The sequence below is a fragment of the Eubalaena glacialis genome, chromosome 19 (genome assembly GCF_028564815.1).
Source record: "Eubalaena glacialis isolate mEubGla1 chromosome 19, mEubGla1.1.hap2.+ XY, whole genome shotgun sequence".
Taxonomy (NCBI): Eukaryota; Metazoa; Chordata; class Mammalia; order Artiodactyla; family Balaenidae; genus Eubalaena; species Eubalaena glacialis.
Window position 1 is genome coordinate 1,688,827 of NC_083734.1, and position 24,326 is coordinate 1,713,152.

General features: G+C 47.7%; 1 protein-coding gene across 3 annotated transcripts; it reads right to left on the reverse strand.

Moving 5' to 3' along the window:
* Nucleotides 1-955: 955 nt before the first annotated feature.
* COPS3 (COP9 signalosome subunit 3) lies at nucleotides 956-23,669 on the reverse strand. Of its 3 annotated transcripts, XM_061175645.1 has the most exons (13): nucleotides 23,543-23,606; nucleotides 20,215-20,437; nucleotides 19,534-19,663; nucleotides 17,041-17,153; nucleotides 16,900-16,949; nucleotides 15,338-15,430; nucleotides 13,686-13,865; nucleotides 10,912-11,052; nucleotides 9,232-9,405; nucleotides 6,104-6,190; nucleotides 2,519-2,632; nucleotides 1,561-1,641; nucleotides 956-1,271 (listed from the first exon to the last, which is right to left on the reverse strand). In XM_061175645.1, exons 3-13 carry the CDS (start codon nucleotides 19,656-19,658, stop codon nucleotides 1,218-1,220), a joined length of 1,212 nt encoding a protein of 403 aa, XP_061031628.1. In that variant the 5' UTR covers nucleotides 19,659-19,663; nucleotides 20,215-20,437; nucleotides 23,543-23,606; the 3' UTR covers nucleotides 956-1,217. The 3 variants fall into 3 exon arrangements, with proteins under 3 accessions (XP_061031628.1, XP_061031627.1, XP_061031629.1); XM_061175644.1 differs by lacking the exon at nucleotides 20,215-20,437 and having other exon boundaries at nucleotides 23,543-23,669; XM_061175646.1 differs by lacking the exon at nucleotides 20,215-20,437 and having other exon boundaries at nucleotides 19,534-19,682; nucleotides 23,543-23,621.
* Between the last annotated feature and the right edge of the window lie 657 nt (nucleotides 23,670-24,326).

The window sequence follows — 24,326 nt, forward strand, 5'->3', positions numbered from 1 at the left end:
GACCCCAAAGCCTCTCTATTAGAGAAACTTTTTAGGCATAAGGTTTCACAGTTTCTTTTTGTAAATAATGAAAATGTGACTGACTACACAACTAGACACATTTTAAACAGCGAATGTTACTAGCAAGAGGTTAAGGACCAAATTCCAGTTTAATCTGAGCACACCTTACAGAGGCTCCACACCATCCTGGGGCTAAATCAGGGGACCCGAGTCAGACGCATTCCAGGGTTCTGAAGAGGAGGGACCCTAAACACAATCAAAATGCAACTGTGCAGATGAACAAAAAATGCTTCTGAAGAAAAAGTGGCAAAGTCTGGTGTTCGTCTCACAAAAAAGCCCCTGAGATTCCAAAAGGGCATCCCCCACACCGAAGGTCCCCATGAGCACAGCCGTATCTGCTCAATTCACAAGCCACCCTGTCACTCACGTGCATGTGAGTTCTAATTACAAAACATTATCTTCGGCTTGATGGACTCTCCCAGCTTTTTTTTTTTTTTAAGGCAACTGATATCAACTTTATTTTTATAAATTTATTTATTTATTTATTTATTTATTTATGGCTGCGTTGGGTCTTCGTTGTGGTGCGAGGGCTTCTCATTGCGGTGGCTTCTCTTGTTGCGGAGCACAGGCTCTAGGCACATGGGCTTCAGTAGTTGTGGCTCGCGGGCTCAGCAGTTGTGGCTCGCGGGCTCTAGAGCGCAGGCTCAGTAGTTGTGGCGCACAGGCTTAGTTGCTCTGCAGCATGTGGGATCTTCCCGGGCCAGGGCTCAAACCCGTGTCCCCTGCATTGGCAGGTGGATTCTTCCCTGCGCCACCAGGGAAGTCCCCTGATATCAACTTTAGATTCAAATCTTCCAATAATTCCTAAAATCTATATCTGTTCACAATGAATATGTTCTTTAAAAGCTTTTCAGAGGAAAAAAGTGATACAGAAGACACGCCAATGTTCAAATAATTTAAAACAAAAAGGTAGATTTAATGCAATAACCACATTAATCTGAGGATAAATAAATCCACAACAGGCTTTAAAGTTTGAAAACGTTTTCCTTTCTTTGCAGAGAGATTGGTTTTCTGAAAGCACACAGGACCGAAGACGTCAAAACAAAACACACTGTCTTAACGCCCAGGTGAGACGGGCCTGGTCCTCCCTGCCACCCTCCCGACACCTGCCCCGGCCATGGCGAAGGCTTCTCTGAAACTCAGGATGAGCACCGGCTTCAGGAGTAACTGGATGGCTTGTTTCCCGAATCGTCCTCCTGTGACCCCATGCTCTGGAAGGGAGGGAGAGAGGCAGTGCGCTTGTCTGCCCTGGCCAAGGGTTTCCCGCCAGCCCCGGACACCTACCCCCCGACGCCGCCACCCCGTGTACGGGGGAGGCAGGTCCAGGACCCCCACCCTCATCCCTAAACACACTTCCAGCCTGGAGTCTGGAAACGTCCCCAACGAGTATGTCTCTGTGAACCTCCCCGATATGGTTTCTGGGCACAAGCTCACACTCCCGACGGAGGATGCCACCCTGCCCCGCCCGGCCCACTCCGTGAATGAGGGGGCCTCAGTCACCTTCTGCACGAACTGGGGGTTCACTGTGATCTCCTGGTCCATGGCCCTCAGCCGTTCGTCCAGCTCTATGCACCTCAGCATCTGCGTGGCAGACAGGTGTGGACGCGCTGAGTGAGCGGGTTTAGGGCAACTTCACCTTTTTAGCCTAGACTAGTACTGTGGGTGCTACAGGGTCACAACCCTGGGGCCAGATGAATTCTGGAGTCAGAAGTTTTGGATTCCGCCAGCAACACAGTACAGCAGGACCTGGGGTAGCACCCCGTCATCAAACACGCTGACATCTTTTGCAGTGAAACCTAAAAATATTCATTTGCCATCAAATGAGTTACCAAAAAAACCTTCCAGTTTTCAGGGTTTCTTAAAGAAAACTTGGAATTGCCAAAAACAGACTGTGGAGACATACTGCCTTGAAGATTCTGGAGCTGTTCAGTTCAATCTGTTTGCCTAATCAGAGGTAAGAAACCAGACCACCCACACAATCCTGGCTCACGCCCAGATCCCGGCAAGCGCTTAGAGCAGGATGCGCTCCGTGGCCCCCGCTGCTGCCCAGGCGGAACCGCGGACGGCTCGTCTCCTCCAGCTGCCTGCTCTCCCCCAGCAGAGACAGGGGATTCCTGACTTTCCGAGCTGGGGCTCCAGATTCACGTTACTGAAGGCTCTACAGTATAGGTGGCCGCTGGGTATGGATAAAACTGTACCGATTCTAAGACCCTTCAAGTGTTTTAGGAGTTGAAGGAGGCTTTGGTGAGCTAGACAAAGAAGCTAACCCACCATCTACTTATAACCGTACAACCTGGGAGAGTCCACCTTGAAATTAACTTGCTAGGAAATAAGATGTTCTTAGAAACTAGTTGGGAACTACGCGTATTTAGAGCTAAAATTATCCTGGAACATACAGTCAGTAATTCAGGTATAACATCATAAACGTCAGCCCAAAACACCTGGCATTCATATTTACCTCCTGATCGATGTTATGAAGCATGGCGGGGTTATTATATTTTTCAGGGTTATCGTGGAAACTGACCATCCCATCCTTCTGATTAATACTTGCAAAAATTTCACCATCTTCTATCTATAAAAGAGAAATCAGGAAAGCAGTTTAGACCCAAAAACTATGTGAATATGCAGTGTTTCAATACAATCAGGAGATACCACAGAAAACAATAAATCAATCAATCTGTATGTGTATTTTTAAGCACCACCTGCTTATTCAAAGATATCTATTAAATACCTATCATGTGCACAGCACCAAGATAGATGTGAAGGGGTAAAATCCACATAAGGTACATTAACCACTTTATTTATTTATTTTTTTGGCCATGCGGCATGTAGGATCTTAGTTCCCCAACCAGGGACCGAACCCGTGCCCCCTGCACTGGGAGCGCAGAGTCATAACCACTGGACCACCAGGGAAGTCCCAAATTAACCATTTTAAAGTGAACAATTCAGAGGATTCAACTGCACTTGTGATGTGCAGCCACCAACCCTACCCTGTTTCAAAAGATTTCACTGCCCCCACGGGGAACCCCACCCCATTTAAGCAGTCACTGCCCATTTCCCCTCCTTCCAAGCCCCCTGCAACCACTAATCTACTTTCTGCCCTATGGATTTGCCTGTTCTGGATGTTTCATATAAATGGAGTCAGACAATATGTGGTCTCCGTGTCTTCTCTGGCATAACGTTTCGGAAGTGCCCTTACATCTTTAGAAAATTTCTGTGAGATAGAACTGACGCTGCCGTTGCATTTTAAAAAGTGAAACCCTAACACGTTTTTGTTTCACCCCAGTAGAAATTATCTTCTGGTCCTTTAAGAAAGCTTTTCTGCCAATGTTGATTCCAAGGCGGTTTCAAGGTCTATGTTCTTTGCATCCACAACTGGGGATTTCTTTGTTTGAGCCTCATCGCCAACTCCTGTCCATGAAGTAAAAAGCGAGAAGCCAATAAAATCCCAAACAGGTGTTGTCATTCTAACAGATTGCTCCCCAGGTGCCAGTGGTCTGTCACAGCGGAACCGAGCTGCCTGGGCCGGTCTGCTCCTTTCCACCTGGAAGGGACGGGCCCCAGTTAGTGCAGCACCAACAGCCCAACGCACGCTCAACAGAAGGCGTAACTCTCTGACCCCGTGAGCAGAGAGAGCTGCCTCTTCACAAAGGGGAAGGACACGCACGCCGGGCTCACCACAGTGGCACTCTCTGTAATAACCACAACTGGAAACAACGCAAGCGTCCCCTGATGGGAACGGAAAGGCAGCCTCGTACAGTGGAACGCTGCAGCCCTGCAAATGAACCAACTACAATGACACGCAACACTGTGCACGAATCTCATGGTGTTGAGCAAAAAAAGCCAGATCCCAAAGTACATATGCTGTACGTTTCCTTTTATATAAAACTCAAAAATAGGACGTTAGAAATCAGGATAATAATAACCTTTCTAGGCAGAGGTAGGGCTGGAAGCAGGTTTGAGAAGGCTACACACTGTATGATTCCAACTATATGACATTCTGGAAAAGGCAAAACTGTAAAGAAAATAAAAAGATCAGTGGGGGTGGGGGTGGGGGCGGGGGAGGGGGGAGAGGGGCAAATAGACGGAGCACAGAGGGTTTGCAGGGCCATGAACACACTCCATGCGGTACTATAATGATGCATCCATGTCCTTATACACCTGTGCAAACCCACAGAACGTCCAACGCCATGAATGAACCCTAATGTACACTAAGGCCTTTGGATGATGACACATCCGTGTAGGGTTGTCAGTTGCTAAGAACTGTCCCATCTGGTAGGAGTACTGATAAGAGGAGGCTGTGCACGTGTGGGGCGGGGAACCCTGCACTTTCCCCTCAATTGTGCTATGAACCTCAAACTGCTCTAAAAAAATTGAGTCTTATTTAAAGAACAATCCCTGCCTTCATAAATTTTACACAGTAGGGCAGGAAATTTCAGGTGTGGCATAATTGACATTTTGAGCCAGGTAATTCTTTGTGGTGGGCGCTGTCCTCTGCATTGTGGGAGCTTGAGCAGCGTCCCTGGCTCTACCCACTAGATGTGAGTAGCACCCCCAGCCGTGACAACGAGAAACGTCCTCAGACATTTGCCCTGGCAAATGCCACATGTCTCTGGCAGATAAAACATCGCCGGCTGGTCTGGAGCCTGTCAGGGTCCGTCTGGGCTGGGCAAGCACTTCGCTAGCTGTGTCCGCACCACTCACGTACTGGTCCCCACCGCTGATGAGCAAGTCCGGGGAGGTGTGCGGCTGACCCACGGGACGAAACCCTGTGGGCAGCAAGGTGCTCTCAGCAGGTGCTCCAAGGCTGGGGAGGTGGGACAGGTTTTATTTGTTTGGGATGTGTGTCTCTGTGTTTGGAGGATTACGTTGAAGGAAAAAAACCTCCAAACATTTGTAAATTGAACTACGGAAAGAAAATACTCCATCATCACAACTGAAAACAGTTCCATGATCCTAATCCTGACCGGGCACCACTGCTGAAATCACAGGGGAGATCACGAGCTGAAAACGCAGAATGCTGACTTCCCGCGTAGAAGCCGCGCCGGACCCGGGCTGAGGACAGAGGGTTGCTCCTGGTGGATCGGATCGGAGACACACGTTTGTATAACAGAAAAAGTAAATGATGCTATTTCAACTTGGTGGGTTACCACATAGTCATTTAAATGCTTATCCAGGGACGTCCCTGGTGGCGCAGTGGTTAAGAATCCACCTGCCAGAGCAAGAGACACGGGTTCGAGCCCTGGTCCGGGAAGATCCCACATGCCGCGGAGCAAATAAGCCCGTGTGCCACAACTACTGAGCCCGCATGCCTAGAGCCATGCTCGGCAACAAGAGAAGCCACCGCAATGAGAAGCCCGCACACCGCAATGAAGACCCAATGCAGCCCTGCCAAAGTAAATTAATTAATTAATTAATTAATTAAAAAGCCAACCTTTAAAAAACAAATAAATAAATGCGCATCTAAATTTGGGGAGTGGGGAGTGGGGAGTCACAACTGGGAAGTAAATGGGTCTCAGGTGTCCTGTGACATTTGCCATCTGCAGCTGGAGCTGAGCACGTGGGTATCTCCTCTGAGTGTGGTCTCGGGGTGACACGGCCCAGGAGCGGGGTGAGTCAGACTGCCACCCATGAGGCCACCAGGCCCCTACCTCGCTGCACAGGACTTCCTCAGGGCAGCAGGGCCCTGCCCCACATATGGCTCGTCCGTGGGCTCATCACAGACTAGCAGGCAGAGCAGCACTGCCTGTGTCTCTTTGTATTATCTAAAATGTTTCATGAGTGTTTTAAATGATATTCACAAGAACTGTGACGATGAAAATATAAATAAGGAGCACTGCTAAGACACCACTGTGTATAACACATGAGTACATGTCACGGGAAGACCCCAAAGATTGTAAGGAAATCAACGAAAATGTCCACACTGGTTGACACTGGATGGGCCCCTTTCGTCCTCCTTTATATTTTCTATCGTGAACACCCGTTACCTTTACGAGGACGAAACCCCAGTGATCACTCTTTAAAAGAATAGCCACACACTCACCATGTGCAAGACATACTTTTCTGCCTCCTGAGGTCCAGATAACTGCACACGACTTGCCATGTCTTGTAATGACAGCGTTAAAAAGGTCTGAAATTCAGAAGTTAATTAATCACAACTAGAAACGCTGAGGAAAGAAATTCTATTAAATGTGTACAGAGTTCTACTGAGTCTCTGAAAATGTGCTTTCCAATACTGTACCAGATAACTTTTTGTTGTGAAGGTGACATGCAACAGGTGAACTAAGGTTTTCGCATCAGTTTTCTAGAGGACTAATGACTTTTAAACAGTATCCCACACGTGTGTCCTATACGTCTGAAATGACGTGTGCACCGCCATTTCAGCACCGCCTGCAACGGCAAAGATCGGATCCACCTAGAAGTCCATCAGCAGAGGACTGGCTGAGTGCAGCGCAATTACACGAATGGACTCCTACACAGTTGTAAAAAACTTACTGAGTGTGGATACTTTTTATGAGCCGGAAAAGAATCCAAGACATGTGCATCGTTAAATATAAAAAAGGATGCAAAACAGGGTCTACAGCACGCTCACATCTGTGTATAAGGAAAGAGTGCATACGTGTGACAACACACACACGTATGAATGCATGTGCTTGTATGTGCACAGATGATCTCTGGAAGGATATCTGAGAAACGGGTGACACCGGGCTGCCTCTGGGGAAAGAAAAGGCCGGCTGGGGTATAGGAACTGGATGGAGATTTTTGTGTCTTTGAATTTCGTGTTATAAACGTATTACCTTGTAAATAATATAAAATTGAAAAAAAATCACATTCATCCTTCAAAATTCAAAGGTAGAATGTGTAAACAAATAGGGGGTTAAAAGGAAACCAGTGTTTATCATTGGTTTGCCTGGGACTTGATGAAAATGCCCCCTTTCAGGAACAAATTAAAAGAACTCTTTTTTTTAGGGCAGCTGGCAATATTTACAATGATGGCATTTTCAGAGCAGGCCATGTTAAGACTGTGATGTTGAAAATTCTTGATAAGCCAATGACCGAAAATTCTACTGATACATATACTTTAGTTCAAAGAGTAGCACGCCCTCTCCAAACGAAACTACTGTTAATTCAAAGAACTATCTAAGTAGTTTAGCGCCAACGAGGACTCAAAAGTGAACATTTCTAAATATCCGGAACTGTCATTTTTCCTATTTCAAAATAAGGAGAAACTTCCACTTGAATGTCTACCAGAAGAGGACTGGTTGAGTAAGTTGTGACCATCGGTACAACAAAGTACGATGTACAGTCATTGTGATGCAGGCTTGCGTTGCCACGGAAACAAGGTGAAGACAGTGAAAAAAGCAGAGTACAGAACAGCACACACAATATGATCCCAACTACAGTTAATGGGAGTGTCTACACACAGAGCAGAGAGATTTAGAGAAACGCCCACAACACATGAATGTGGAGCAGATCTGAGCCTCACGTGGTAACCCCATCTCCCTGGTTGCCCTGCAGCCGGCCTCTCGTCCCGACACCCACATACAGTACACCTGCTGAGACTTCTTAAAAAGCCTTTGATTTTTTTGCCCTTTGAATAACAGACTACTAACCTGACTGGAAAATCCTCTGATGCCCCATCTACTGTTCTGGCACCAGGACATGATGCCACGCATCCTCTATGGCGGCGCCCCTGCCCATCAGCAGCTGTGGTGCCCCACCAAGGCCGCCGGGAAGGGCTTATCAGCCCAGCAGACTCAAATCAATGGTAAGTCAGCACAGCAGGACCAGGACGCTGGTGACTGTGAAGCCACTGCCCCGCCCTGGACTGGCCACCTAAGGCCCTTCATGTTTGTTTGGTCACACTCTGGATCCGTATTTATCCGATCCAAAACGGAAAACTGCACTTTCCATATAAAGCATACCAACTTCTCAGTATAAGCTATCAACTGATTCCAAAGTGACGAACTGGGGTTGACTGTTTCACAAGAGAGTTTAACTGATGATTTGCGCAGTGATACCTACTTATTAGATTCCCTAAGTTCTAATTCTTCATTTAACTTTCATTCGCCATTTTGTAACTTAACATTTTTTTGAACGTGCACTGTCTTCTCTCCTTGTTCACATTTTGGTTTTCCATCTAAACTCCCAGTACCGGTCACCTACAGGTGCAGCTGTTTCCCAGCAGCTCCTCTCGATGGTGAGATAGAAATTTATTGTACTTAGAGCAGCTGTGTTGGCACCTGGACCAAATGGAAAACACTGTGGGGAGAATTCAGCTGCTGGTCACCTTGAATCTCTTAGGTCCGCTCTTTTTTAGCCTATGGGTCCAGCTCGTTTTTCTCTGACAGGACATTTGTTTTTCATCTTCTTTGAGTCACTCTCTCTTTCGTGTTCTCTGTCTTCCTCTTACAGATTGATGTCTGGAGTGTCTGGAAGGGGCCTCCTTCTTGTGTGCAATGACCCTCCCCTCTCCTCCTCCTCCTCCTCCTTGAGGAGCGATTCTCCCCGCGCAGTGGCAGCCTCCCCGGCTGCCCCTCCTCCCCCTGGTCCCCTCCAGCCTCCCTGGCCCTCGCATCAACTGAGCAGCATCCTCTCCCCTCCTCCGCCTGGAGCCCGACCGCCCCGTCCTTAAGCCCTGGGAGAAGAGCCGCACCGTCACGGTCGCCGCTGCTCTTTGTTGGTTTACTACCTGCAGCAAACGCCTTCCTGGCTCATGGGGAGCTTCGTTTTTCTTTTTACACTTTCCTGGGCAGTTTTAACACTTGATAATAAGTGTATTTTCCGTCAACAAAAGCCATTAGGTTTATTTTCATCTTGAAAATAGAAAATACACGATCGGCTCACCTCCCCCGGCTCCAGTGTGCTGGCCCTGTGCCCCAGCGTGGGTCAGCCCGCCGCGGGGTCCTGGGCAGCACGGCCACGCCCTCGGGCTCCCTGTCTGTGCCTCCCAGAGTGGCCATATCTCCTACCTCTTGCTCTTCACCTGTCCTCCTTCTCAAATACCCTGCCCCAGCACTGGAAAGACCAAAAGCACCCATCAAAGTGCCCTAGGGAGTCAGCTGGGAGAGCTCTTCCTCAGGACAAGACCCTGTGCTGCTGCCTCGGCGCTGAGGGGGACGAGGGGAGAAAAGGAGCCCAGGGTCAGGAGGGGCCCGGGCAGGGCCTCACCTTGGTGAGCCTCTGGATGTTCTTCTTGTACAGCGAGGACAGGCACTGCTTCACCAGTCCCATGTTGTTGTCGCGAGTGAAGGTCTCGCTGTGCTTGGTCACCAGGTTGCGGAGCTCCGAGGGGTTGTTGGTGGAATAAACTTGCGCTAATTCGTGGTACGCGTTGCTAAGAGGCTAAAGGTGTGCAGGCGGGAAGAAACCAGATTCGAGAGTTAGAGGAACGGAGCCTGTGTAAGACGCAAAAGAAAACATGGCACTAAATTTGGAGCAAATACATTCAACATCCTTTACTGTTACCTAACAAACTATAATTTACCCAAAGCAAATACCTAGTTTTCAAGACCAAGGATAGAAATTCACCATGGAGTACTTTACTGTCAAACAAAAAAACCACCCACTTTGAAGTACAGAACAAACTGCTGCACAGCAAGTACAGTACACAGTTAGTAAAGGCACACAGGTTTTTTATCTCCATCGGTGGCTCTTGATTTTTCTCTTGATAAACCACTTTGGGAGGAAAAAAGGAAAATTCCCACGCTTCTCAGTTCCTTCTCCCTCTCCCACACACCTCACCGGGCGCAACGGGACAACTCGCTACGTCCGGGGGAACCAGAGACAACAGGGCTGAGGGCGCACTCAGAGCTGTGCTGCTTTCACCATCGCATGCATTCCCCCCCCCCCCTTATTACGTGCGCATGCGTTGCCCTCTCTCATTACGTGAGCATACGTTGCCCTCTATCTTATACGTGCGCATGCGTTCCCCTCTCTCTTATACGTCAGAAACCGGACCCAGGCCCACGAGTAGGTCCGCGGTCCTGAGGAGACACGGATTCAAACCTGCATCCCCACCCTGAAGCCTGTGCCCTCTTCACCACTCTGCTATCACCGCCAACAAACCACAATTGTGGGGAAGGAGGCTGAGTCATGGGGACCTCACCTTACAAAGGCCCTCCTCCTAGGGCCACCTGAATCACCCCGGGAGCTCCCCAAACCTACACGTCCTTCTACCCACCCCCAGGCCCCCGTCTGTGACTAGCAGCCTGGAGCCCAAGAAGCACGACGGGCTCTTAGAGAAGGACATGGGCCACCCTCAACAAGGCCGCACAGAAATCTTCTCATCAGGAAGACTTTCACACTGATCTCATGAAATTCTGAATTTTGTACAAGAAGGGTCAGCATAAAATTGTTATCAGAATGATAGTGACTTCAGTTTAAAAAAAACAAAAACAAAACCCCGTGAGCATGTATTATTTAAAAAAAAAAAAAAAAAAAGTAGGTCATTTCTTCACGTGGTCCCAGGGCTGAGTCCTCAGGGAAACGAGAGCAGCTCTGTGAGCAGCGCTTGGGGTCTAATAAGATTCCCCAGCACTTGGTCAAAGTGAGAGTCCGACAGAGTCAGCACTGCTTTTCTAGGACCTTAAACATCTACAGCTATGATCACCCAGAGCCAAGTGTGCAAATAGATTCCTAGGAACATCGCGGTCCGTCAGGCGATCGGCGTGCACGGACTGGGAGGATTCCGGCTCTGCCAGACGCCCAGCAGCCGGCAAGTGAGCATCTGCTAATTTAACATGCTGGGAGAGCTAGGCCCGTAGGATTAGACTACAGAGCTACGCATCACCACAATTTCCTATGAACAGAACATGTCACCTAAGAAATCCTTCTGTTTTAAAAACTCACCTTAATGAATCTACCCACAATTTGAGACGTATATTTCGGCAGCTGTTGCACTTTGCCAAGCAGTATCAAAGAAACGAGAATATACTTTTTATATGCCTCCAGCATGATGTGACTGACAGCCATAGCAGGAGTGGCGATGGCCTAAGCAGGAGTGAAGACAGCAGGGGAGCTTGAATTAGGAAAAGAGCACTTATACTAAATCACTACCTTTTAATGACTCTAGAATTTACCCTTTGAACACATCCAACTCACTGGGCTTTGGTGTCTTCACCAAGCTGTGCGACTATCACCACTACCGAATTTCAGAACATTTTCACCCCCGAAAAAGAAACCCCAGGCCGTCAGTGGTCACCGCCCACCCCCCAACCCCAGGCAACCACTCCTCTACTTCACATCTCAATGGACTTGGCTACTCTGGACAGGGCACATAAATGGCTTTTGTGTGTGTGTGTGGCCTTGCTGCATGGCTTATGGGATCCCAGTTCCCCAACCAGGGATTGAACCCAGGCCCTGGGCAGTGAGAGCACGGAGTCCTAACCACTGGACCGCCAGGGAAGTCCCATAAATGGCTTCATGTAGTCTTTTGTGAGCAGCTTCGACGTGACACTTTCAGGGCACACCCCTGTAGTGGCCTGTGTCAGGACCTCATTCTGTGTTATGGGCAAACAGTGCTCCACCTTTTGTGTACTCAGATCCTCAGCTGGTGGGCATCTGGCCACATGAATCATCATGCTGCTATGAACATTCATGTATGTATTTGGACATTTGTCTTCACTTCTCTTGGGTGTAATCCTGGGAGTGAAGTGCCGGGTCATATGGAAGTTTTAGGTTTAACCTTTTGAGGAACCGCCAAACTATTTCCAAAGCGGCCACACCACTGTACATCCCCACTGGCAGTTATGAGGGTTCTGAATTCTCCACATCCTCATCAACACATACTGGCTCTCTTTTTAACTTCAGCCATCCTAGTGTGACTTGATATCACACTGTGGTTTTGATTTGCATTTCCCTGATGACTAGTGCTTTTAGCCATTTGCCTATCTTCTTTAGAGCAATGTCTATTCAAACCCATTGCCCATTTTTAAAATTTTATTGTTCAGTTTTAAGATCTTTGTATGTTCTGGATGTAAGTCTCTTATCAGAAATGTGATCTGCCAATATTTCCTCCCATTCTGAGGCTGCCTTTCCACCTTTTTTCACCTGGATTCATGAGGGTTAAGAATTCAAAACTATCACACCCAAATCAGCCCAAATGTTCCAAATCAAAATCCAAGCCACTGAGCCTATAAGGCACTTCTGAGAATTATTCAACAGAAACACTCATGCAAGTGCATAAGAACACAAGAACAACAATCCACACGCAACACTGCTTTAACAGTGAAGCACCAAATCTGCTTAGAGTACCACCAGTCGGGGGCTAGTAAACTGCCAGGTCCACATGTGGCACGGGATGAGAGGAGGAGGCTACTTTCACTCTTTACTTTATATAATGCTGTGTGATCTGAATGTTTTTCACTAAGTACATCCTTCTTTTGGATTTTAAAAAGGCAGTAAAACAAAATCTGTGTCACCTCCTGAAATTAAGGTACTAATACTACCTGGAACTGATGTACGTCATGAAGACACAGCGCCATGAAGTAGACTGGCACTTGGGCAAAAGAGGGAATATGTGGATTATCAGGTAAAAGTCTTCTAGCTGTAAACATAAACATGCTGTGTCTTTGACATTTCAACTCTCTGTGACAGAACCGCGCACCTTCCTGCCGCGCGCCTGTGTCTCGGCGTCCCTAGACCATCGGCGGGCTCATCCCACCTCCGCTGGGCTGCAGAGCCACCGCGCATTCAGTCGCTGCGGGTGTGTGCTCGCAGTTTTCTGAGGAACTGAAATTGTGACCGTACGGTCAACGTAGTCCCCTGGAAGGTCCTACCTGACCAGTCACGTCCTTGAAAGATACCGTCCCTGCCGATAGCACTTGTGGTCACCCTGCCCTAGGCCCCCAGCAATGCTGGTCAGCCCCCGCTCACTGAGGCGATGCCCACTCACAGGTCTGCGCGGGGGCTTCTACAGCATCTCAAATACACCACGAGCTCCTCCGAGGCTTGGAATGTCTTTTATTATCCAAACATGTGCTCTGAATAAAACAACTTACGAACGTCTGGCAAATTTACCTTAAAACACTGGTTTTAGCCAGTACTGTCTATCTCTGTTAGACCCTGAGTGAAGCTGCAGAGCTGCGCAACATGTCTCATCACACAGACACAAAGGTGGGAGGCACTATTCACTGTGTACTCCTTCACACCCTTTGAATTACAGACCAGAAGAACGTTTTATTTATTAAAGTAAGAAAAACTCGGAAGTTCCCTGACAGTCCAGTGGTTAGGGCTCAGCGCTTTCACTGCTGTGGCCCTGGGTTCAATCCCTGGTTGGGGAGCTAAGATCCCACAGGCCACACGGTGCAGCCAAAAAAAACAATGAAAGAAAGAAAAACTTAACCAAACGTCACATCTGGTTTCAGAACAAGAAGATGCATCAAAGGTCACTCGGTTCCATCCCTTCCCCACAGGCAAAGGAAGCTACAAAGTCAAGAGACGCACACAACTCAACCCAAACCAGACGGGGGTCGTGGCAAAGCCTGGTCAGCCCCGCCCCACAGTGCCCATCCCTCCCCTGCCCTGCGCCCCAGGCCACAGGGAAAGAGCCTCTGAAAGGACCCTCCCCTGCAGCTCCAGCCCGAGCCTGCAAGTTCATACGCCCCCGGGGGAGCGCCGACTACCTGCTCGTAGAAGTAGAGAGCTCGCTCGAAGTTCTTCAGCCCGGTGTAGACCATCCCGCCGTAGTAATAGTAGCAGAGGAAGTGCTTGGCCTCGTAAGCCCCATTCTCTTTGCAGATGTCCACCATGTCCACGTCCAGGTACGGGAGGGCGGGCTTAAAGCACTTCGCCAGCAAACACAGCTGTGGAAAAATTTACACGAAGCCATCATTCTAGGTGCACTTCGCCTTTGGCAGAAGGAGCAAATTCGCAGATTCCGGAAAGTTCTAGAAAATAATTGGTTTTACATTTTATTGACTAAAATGATCTAAATGTCGGCACGTTATTCCATTTTCTTAGGCATTCAGAATACAATAGCATTTCTTTAGAAAAGACTAACCAGCTATGACATAAAGGGCTCCACAAATGAAGCAAAGCCCATCTATTTACAGATGCACGATAAGTGTGACCTTTTCTCCTCACTGCCCTGGTGAAGTAAGAACAGTTTCTCTCCAATCACTCCTTTTCCATGTCTGAACCCCTCAGGTAAGTGTAGGGAATGTGCAGCTCAAGAACGCAAGATCCAGCAAAGTTCTGTGTCTGGGTGATGCGGCACAGGGCACGCACAGGCACAAACTCACTGTACACCTGAGATCTGCAAACTTTACTGTATGTACGTCACACCTCCATCACAAAAGTTTTTTAGAAGAAATAAAGAGGGGACTTCCCTGGTGGCGCAGTGGTTAAGAATCCGCCTGCCAATGCAGGGGACACGGCTTCGAGCCCTGGTCCGGGAAGATCCCACATGCCACGGAGCAACCAAGCCTGCGCACCACAACTACTGAGCCTGTGCACTAGAGCCCGCGCGCCTACAGCCTGTGTTCCACAACAAGAGAAGCCACCACAATGAGAAGCCTGCGCACTGCAACGAAGACCCAACGCAGCCAAAAACTAAAATTAAAAAAAAAAAAGAAATAAAGAGAAAAGAAAGCATGTCTCCATGTGAAGTTAGAACATGTGGTTGAAATAATCCACATACCATATTATTCATTAAGGAAACAATCTAGATACCCCACAGGGACTGGCTAAACCCATGTTATGGAATTCTCCGCAGCTGTAAAGCACTGACATAGAATCATCTCCAAGACACAGTAAGAAAAAAGCAAGGTACATAAGACATTGTATAGATTAGTATTTGTGTTTAAAAAACTAGAGAGAACAAATATAAACATATCTGCTTATACGTGCATAAACCATCTTTGGAAGGATGCCTAAGAAACTACTAATTCCAGTTTCCTTTGGAGAGAAGGGATGGGTGGCCAGTCAGCAGGTGGGAGACGGGCTTCGTTATATAACCCCCCCCCCTTTGCCACCTGGGTTTGGAGTCACACAAAATAAAATAAATACATGAACAACACTTTAGAGTGTCAGAAGTCACCTGGTTCGCCGTCAGGTTCCAGAGCTCGTTACTGGGATTGTTACGGTCACAAGCGCTACTCACCCCACCCGTCCCCACATCACGAGCTGACTAGCTGTGCCTCAGCCGATGGCTTGCGTTCAGTAGCCCCAAGATTCCCTTCCCAGCAACAGGGGCACCTACACATTCCGAGGCTTAGAACACAGCGCCATCTTCACCAAGTCCAACCGTGACTTGGGGCAACCCCTAGCTGCTCACCTGGCAAAGGTCAGCATGGACGGAGGTCAGCTGGTTTGTGTTCATCTGCATCTTGTCAATGGCCTGCTTAAGGACGCCGATTCCGCGCAGGGGCTGTCGGAAAGGACACCTGTCAGCACGCTGGGTCCTAGGTTGTCACTTAGAAACGAAAGTAACATACTGATGGGCTCTTCTAAACCACAAGAGGAGGGTCCCACAGCCTCTCACGAAACTTCTGTCCCTATTCAGTCAGAAAATGTTGTCTTAAGCTGTTTATTGTGATATGTAGAGTAATTCACAGCACAACTTTTTAAATCATAAAGCTTTTTCTAATTATTGGAGATCAATAATCAAAAGCAACATTACATTCTCAACAGTTCATTATACTTTCAGCTAAACAAAAATTTTACAAATTATTTACAACAGATGAGACCTATGCTTAGGAGACCGAATTGTGGATAAGGACGTTGGCATTGTCCCGCAGGGCAGTCTAGGTGTCACCTGTAAATTCTCTCCAGCAACATCTCTTACCTGGTGGTAAATTACCGTTGAGAGTGATACCACAAACCCCTTTTACAGCACAAGGGGCGCTAGAATGGCAGTTCCAAGCACAAACGAACCGTTTTCCTGCCCTGACCATGAATAACAAGACCAAGAACCACACGAGGTGCAGTCAGCTTCTGGAGAGAAGGTGTGACCATAAAATAGCTGAGGAACTTAACATGTTTTTTCAGTACAGACTTGTCGGGTTTAACCATCTCCCTCAAACGATAATTATGTAGTGCTCCTACAAAATACCAACTGGTTCTTTGTTTTCAGCCTCTTTTACACTAGTCTTGAAGTTGAATTTCAAATCAAAAAGAAACTTACAAATTACAACTTGTGTCAATATCACAAAACATAAAGAGTTTACCAGATTAAAGGAGACTAAAGACACACAACAATGTAATTCAACCTGTGATCTGAGATTTTCTTCTGTTACAAAAGATATTAGTGAAACAACTGGGAAAATCGGAATCAGGTCAGATTTGTTAAAGGAGTCGATCAATGCTCATCTCCTGATGTTATCACTGGGCTGCAGTTATGTAAAAGAACGTCTTAATTTGTCCTAATGTTTAAGAAACACCCGCTGAAGCACTCAGGGTAAGGGGCATCACATCTGCAACTTTCCTTCCCGTGGCTCAGGAAAAAGAGGAAAGAATGAGTAAGTACGGTAAGACACTAACACCCGGGGACTCTGGGTGAAAGGCATTCATGGCAATTAATTATACTAACCTAACGACTTTTTTGTAAAGCTAAAATTATGTCATAATTGCAAGTTAAAAGGTTTAACAAACAAAACAGCGGCATTTTACAGCACAAGCGGTGCTAGAATGGCAGTTCCAGACACAAGCAGCAGCCTCCCCCTTGAGGCACCACTTCTGTGGTCAGAGTCCCACAGCGGACGCTCTGAGCTCTCCGCAGCGACCACATACATCCGAGCATTAGGGTCTCAACACCAGGCTGGAACCCTTACACTCAGCGCATTGTGCAGGTTTGAGGCGTGCGAAACAGAACTATAAATACTCAAATAACATTCTTACCTGTTTTCTTTCCACAAGTGCATTTGTTAGCTGATGGCAAAGCCCAGCAACTAGACACAACAATGATAAAATATTGAAAATATAAATGACTACAGGGCAGAATACATTCCGTGGAAAAGAAGAAAAAGCTGTTCCCCTTACAGGTGTCTGTTGCATAGCGAATGTGCTCCCCGTTACAAGTGCTGATGAAGAGCTGAACCTGTGAGAACAGCGTCTCGAAGTCAGGAACGCTGGGCATAGAAAACTTCACAAACCTACAACACACAGAAAAGAAGCAACTTGTCCTGGCGTCTCACAGGGAAACGCAGAAGTCCGTCCGTCCTGCCTCCAATGCTCTGTGAAGTTAAAGGAGTCACAGTACTTTTAAAAATGAAGAACTGGAATCTGTGAGATTCTCCCGGCCTGGTTCTCTGCACAGTCAAGACACAGAACATGGACACAAATAGAGGTTAAGAAAAATATGCTTAAAAAAGAACAACTTTAAACCAGAGCAGTTAGGCAAGAAATAAAACGCAACCAAAAAAGAACTTTCAAAAAAGCAAACTCCGTCAAATGAGGCCAAATATCAGGTTGTCCTAATACTCGTGAAGTAACTGAATATAAACTCATAACCAAAAATTTTTTTTAATACTTTTCTTTTGCGGTCCAACGTGCTCAGTACTGCTTTATTCACCTAGAAACCCGCCGTGGGCTTTTCCTGCCTGAGCAGAACACACTGAAGCTACGGGCTGGCTGGAGGCCGCGGCAGCGGCTCATGGTCACCGTGCTGCCCTAGGACCCAGGGGATGCTGGGTGACCTGGGAGAAAAACTAGCTGCAGGGCAGGACCAGAAGGAGTGGAGCGGCGAGAACAGGGACGACTCAGGCAGGTGGCCCATCCCGAGCCACCTGGCAGATGGTGCCACCAAGTGCCATGGTGAACACCAAGAGGGGGTCGGAGAGGTTTCGGGGGAGAAATCACATAAGCTACCACCACTTAGACATTGCTTACAAGTAAACTGCAAGCTCTTCCTTAAAAAAAAAAAACAAAAAACTGAATGGTTTAAACTCATTTCAAGAAAAATCAAATGGGTATTATTGCCTAATGACAATTTCTCCATCTTTCAACTTGTGCTTCCATCTATACAGTATTCCTTAACAATGCCACCTTACATCTGTAATTACACTTTCCAAGTATCAAAATGTGTCCAAACAATCTCATTTGGGCTTCACAATAGGTCAGCAAGGCACTGTGATTTCCATTTTATAAATAAAAATATGAAGCTCAGGGCCTCAAACCTCGTAATCAGCAGAACACAGATTCAAACCCAGGGGACCTGGAAACAAGGTCGGGGTTCTTCCCAGGTTTCCTTTAACTGATATACAACGTAAAACACCTTCTAGCTTCAAACAGCTTCCACACACATCACCTCACTTGACGTGCACATCCGCACAGGCTGACGTGTGTACAAATCATGCTGTCTGTTCTTTTAATCGGAAACCACAGGCGGCAGAAATCTTCACCAGCCATCCCAACCCGCAGAACCTCCTGCAGCAGAGGCCCTGCTCCACATCCGCACGGTCTGAAACAGTGGCTACGGGCAGCTCCTGAGCCCTTGAGGTGTGGCAAGTGCAAGTGAGGAACTGAATCTTTCACTTCACTCATCCGTAAAGATTTACATCCAAACAGGCACATGAGCTACTGGCCGCCCGTGTTCCGACGGCACCTTCCTCCTGACGCACACCTGTCTCAGAACCTCAGTGCAAGTGGAGCCAGACCCTCACTTTAGGTCAATTTCTTCTCGGTTTATTTACATTACCTCAACTTTCATAACAACCACAAAATCCCAATTTATAACCCTACAACATCAAGAGAAAAGAATTCAACTGTCACAGACACAGAGTCACAAGAGTTGAATAGACCAATTGAAATAACGTCTATTTAATCTGGTCTTAAAACAGCTTAAACTTGTACAGCAACTACAGTTTTTTTAAAAAGGGGGAAAAAAATAAACAGCTTAAACTTGTCTGAAGGGAATTGGAAGCAAGGCTGCTCTGGATCATTGGTAACTTCACTCAGTATAGCCCCCGTGCCCTGTTCTGTCACTCTTCCCTCTTTTCTTTCTAAGTTAGAAAATGGGGAGAATCCAATGGACTACATAAATAGAAGTATTCAGATAAATGCAAACTACAGTGCCCTCAACTGAGATGGCCATTCATTTTTTAAAATACATTTCAAAATGTGTATAAACATAAGAGTTTTAAAAGATGATAAAACAGAACAAAATTTAAAAGCACCTACTGTATAGCACAAGGAACTCTACTCAATGCTCTGTGGTGACCTAAATGGGAAGGAAATCTAAAAAAGAGGGAATATATGTATAGTTGATTCACTTTGCTGTAGAGCAGAAACTAACACGACATTGTAAAGCAACTATACTCCAATAGAAATTAATTTTAAAAAGTAAAATAAATAAAAATAAAAGCAATGATTAGCCGCATCGAGTTAAAGGTAACTACTACAACGTGACTTTAGTTGTGCAAAAGAGCTCACTGTCATTTACAGGGCTTACTGCATACACCAAAAAACCCCAAAGCCAGAAAGTGCAGCGTTGAGGTTAAGCGTGCACAAAATCATAAAGGAAAATGCCCTTACAAAACAGCAAGGACTCCCAAGGAGTGCTCCTGGACATCCAGAGCCCCGAGCACGGTGTCCAGATGGGATAAGTTCTTCGCAAGGAGTTCCCCACTCTTGTTGATCAGTTCACAAAGCTGAGTCATTTGCCCTGGAAAACAGGAATAACACTATCATTCAATTATAGCATTAACCAAACCAAAGGAAGTCAAATCCCAGACTTCACACCTCAGACCTGCAGGTGCCGGAAGGTGATTTCTTCTCCTTCGTTTCAGACGAGGACCCAGAAGGGCCAAAGACATCTTGCCTGCAGCCTCAGCACTAAACCTGCCACTTTCCTCGGGCCCCTGAAGGTCTCCCCTTTTCTCCACTCCCACTTCCAGTGCCCCAAGCCAGCAGCGTTCACACTGCCATCAGCACCACCACACCTCCAGGACCATGACTTCATCTTACGGCTAAGCCTCTCGGTCCACTCCTTCCTCTCTCCTCCGCCTTCCCTCAGATCCCCACCATTTCCTGTCTGGACTCCACCGTCTTCCGAGTGGTCTGCCTCCTTCCATCTCTCCCCTCCAGCCCACAGCCCACGCTGGCACCTGTCTGATCTTTCTGAAGTGCAACTCCCATCACACTCCTCCAAACGCCCCCCTCAGCCCCGTCTGGCCTGCTGAGCCCCCCCTCACACACCAACGTCCCCGCTCTTGCCTTAGGTCTCTGCACAGCTGCTCTCCAAGCTGAGTGCTCCCTCGCCACTCTTCCACGACCCCCACGACCCGACTCACTCACGTCAACAGTCAGCCTGGGCCTCCCCCTCCCATGGCTCTTTGTCCTCTGTGCTCTCTGCGTCCCCGGGATCCTGGTGTTAGGTCGTTCACATGAACTCAGGCGGAGAGCCGTCTCTTCCCCAGCTTCAGAATGCAGTGCTTGCCTAGCACCCAATCAATCAACAAGCAGCTTGTTGAATTAATCTAACTGATCCACCAATCTTTCCCCAATACCACAATATCATGTCTTAACAACTAAGGTACAGAATCTAATTAGGCCAGAATTGAACTCACCGACTTCCCCCCAAGGACTTTTCTTTTTTAACTGAGATATAGTTGATTTACAATATTATGTAAGTTTCAGGTGTACAAGATACTGACTCACAATTCCTAAAGGTTATACTCCATTTATAGTTATTCTAAAACATTGGCTATATTCCCTGTGCTGTACACTATATCCTTACAGCTTATTCTATACATAGTAGTTTGTACCTCTCAATCCCCTACCCCTATCTTGCCCCCTCCCCTTCCCTCACCCCACTGGTAACCACTAGTTTGCTCTCTATATGTCAGTCTGTTTCTTTTTTGTTATATTCATTAGTTTGCTGTATTTTTTAGATTCCACGTGTAGGTGATAACATGCAGTATATGTCTTTCTCTCTCTGACTTACTTCACTAAACATAATACCCCCAAGGTCCATCCATGTTGTTGCAAACAGCAAAATTTCATTCTTTTTTATGGCTGAGTAGTATTCCACTGTATATATATATGTACCATATTTTCTGTATCTATTCATCTGTTGATGGACACTTAGGCGCTTCCGTATCTTGGCAATTGTAAACAGTGCTGCTATGAGCACTGGGGTGCATGTATCTTTCCAAATTAGTATTTTCATTTCCTTTGGATATATACCCAGGAGTGGAATTGCTGGATTGTATGGCAGTTCTGTTTTTAGTTTTTTGAGGAACCTCCATACTATTTTCCACAGTGACTGCACCAATTTACATTCCCACCAACAGTGCACGACGATTTCCTTTTCTCCACATCCTCGCCAACATGTGTTATTTGTAGACTTTTTTATGATAGCCACTCTGACAGGTGTGAGGTGGTATCTCATTGTGGTTCTGATTTGCATTTCCCTGATGATTATCGACGGTGTAGACTCACCGATTTTAATGGGTTATTCTGATGACAGACACCACGGCCACACTCTATACTCCCACATCCCACCACCTGTTTTCTGGTGACGGTGGAGGGTACACATAAGTCCACAGGCATTAACCTCTCAAGTTTCCTCCTCAACAGTTCTCTTTCACATTTTGAACTTCAAGCTACCCATACCAGCTATTTCTATTTAGTAACTGAGTGATTTTTCCTATTAAAAAACACTTAGGGGCTTCCCTGGTGGTGCAGTGGTTAAGAATCCACCTGCCAATGCAGGAGACACGGGTTCGAGCCCTGGTCTGCGAAGATCCCACATGCCACGGAGCAACTAAGCCCATGCACCACAAATACTGAGCCTGCGCTCTATAGCCCGTGAGCCACAACTATTGAGCCCACGTGCCACAACTACTGAAGCCCTTGCACCTAGAGTCCACAACAAGAGAAGCCATCGCAATGAGAGTAGCCCCCGCTTGCCACAACTAGAGAAAGCCCACGTGCAGCAACGAAGACCCAACGCAGCCATAAATAAATAAATAAATAAATAAATATTTACTAAAAAATAAAATAAAAAAATTTAAAAAACACTCAAATGGTATAATGTTTAAAATCCAAGTGACTGTAGCCAGGAACTTTGATAATTTCTAGAGCTTCTCACTATACTTTTGAATTTTTACCAAAAATAAAGGAAACATTCCATTATTATCACACTCACTGCAAAACAATAACAAAGAAAGTCCATGATATCATTAGGTATCACCTTTCAAGGTAATAATACTAGTTGAACTGGGAAATATCAATACCAACTCATCATCATGTTGTTGAGATCTCACTGGCAGGTATGAAATAGCTTCTTTGCCGTGATTTGAATCACCCACAACTAAGCATTTCAGTCCATGATTTTCCCCCAATTAAATAACCAATCCTGAGATGAGACCTAAGAGAAATGCTGGGTCACCCTTAAATCATAAGGCAGTCACCTCATACAGGCCAAGGGGAGACCCACCTAAGGGCCACAGGGTGCGTGTGAAATGAACCCAACCAGATGGGGGCCAACGAAACGTCCTCTAATCAGAGAAAGCTGGGACATTATGCCATTCCCTTCACTTAAGGTTCATGTGAGAAAATTCTGAATAAGAGCTGAGGAAACAAACTCATTAACGTTTGCTATTCGGGGAGCACGAGGCACAGGGGCAGGGCAAGCGTCCTGTGCCTCTCTGTCCGGCACACTGCTCCTAAAGCAGCGACTTGCACAGAGCGTGTGTGCAAAGCTTTCAGATAAGAGATCCTGCTTGATGCTCACGACCACAGCCCTAGTTCTGTCTTGTAAATAAGAAGACTGGCCCGGGGAAATTAGGCGGCTGGCACACCAAGCGACCGAGACAGGACTCCAGCCCAAAGCTTCTAGGCACACGGCACCTCGGGAAGGAGAAACTTAAGTCCGTGGCACGAACGAACGCATGGATGGCTTCTTCACGCCTAGAGAATATGGCTCACCTGTGAAGCCAACTCCTATCAGTAACGAGAGAAACGAGACAGAACCGCAGCGCTGCGCCGCGCCCCACACCTGAGCAACCTCGGGGCAGCGCCCGCCCTTCTTACACAAGGAGACGGCACTCAGGAGAGAAGCGTGCCTGCCCAAGGTCACGCAGCTCCTGCAACTTTAACGGTTCCTCCCTCTCAGTCCTGACAACTCGGCGGAGTAGGGCCATTTCTATTCCACAGATGAACAAACAGGGTGGGGAAAGGGGCCTTACAGCAGCGGCCAACTACTTTAATTCTGGGCCCAGGGCTCGATACGCAGGTGATGAAACGAACGAACCAACGGCATGAAAATTAGGAAGAAAATTAACAACGGTCACAACTCCGCCCGCAAGAGGAGAGCCTGGAGCCAGGGCCCCCGGGGGACGTGCGCGCCAAGCCACTAGGGGCCCCGCCGCGCGGCCAGGTCGGGAGGGGCCGCCGGGAGCCGAGACCGAGGCGGCACCGACAGCGGGGGGGCGGAGGCCGGGGGCCGGGACCCGGGCAGAGGGGCCCCCCAGCTCGCGCGCTCGTCAGCCCCGGCCCAGCCCGGACGAAGGCTCGCGGCCTGCGCCCACCGCCTCACCTTGGGCCGAGAGCTGACGGACGCTGTTGACGAACTGCTCCAGGGCGGACGCCATGTTCCCGGCGGCCCGGCGGCGGAGGCGGCGCGCGCGGGACGAGGACCGGCGACCCACTGGAGGGCCTCGAGGGCGATGACGTCACTTCCGCCGCTCAAGCACCGCGAGATCTCACCTACCTGGGACCCGGCTACTGTTTCCATGAAATCCGCTCTAGGGATGCCGCGGCGGAAGGCAGCTTTCTTTCCCTTCCGTCTTCGTTCTGTGCACACGCGAAAGCGCTCCCTGGATTTAACGGGGATGGTGGGCAAAGGAAGGAACTGAGCTCCTAGTTAGGCACATCCTTTCCGGATTTTGTTGGGAATGGCTGTCCCGTTTAACACCTTGCCAAATCCTCCAAGCCCGGCTTAACTGCCACCTCTTCCCTGAGGCTTTTCCTGCGAGGTAGTAGTCCGGCCAGGCAGGCAGCATGCGGTCAAATCCCTTGTCTACCACTTAGTAGCTCTGTGACTCTGGGCAAGTTCCTTGGCTGTCCTCTGCCTTGTTTCCCCATCTGTACAATTCTCACGATAAACCACGTAAAATACTTATGGTTGGAGGGGAGTGGTGTGAGGTGCGGCTGCAGGATAGACAGGGACCACGTCAAGTAAGCTGTGTTAAAGATACTGGACTTTTCCCGGAAAGATTGGGACGCCACGGAGAGTTTGATGCAAGAGAGTGGCATGATCAGACTTGCACTTAGAAAGGACTGTCTGGCTTTACATGGATAACCTCAGAGAATCATTTAGG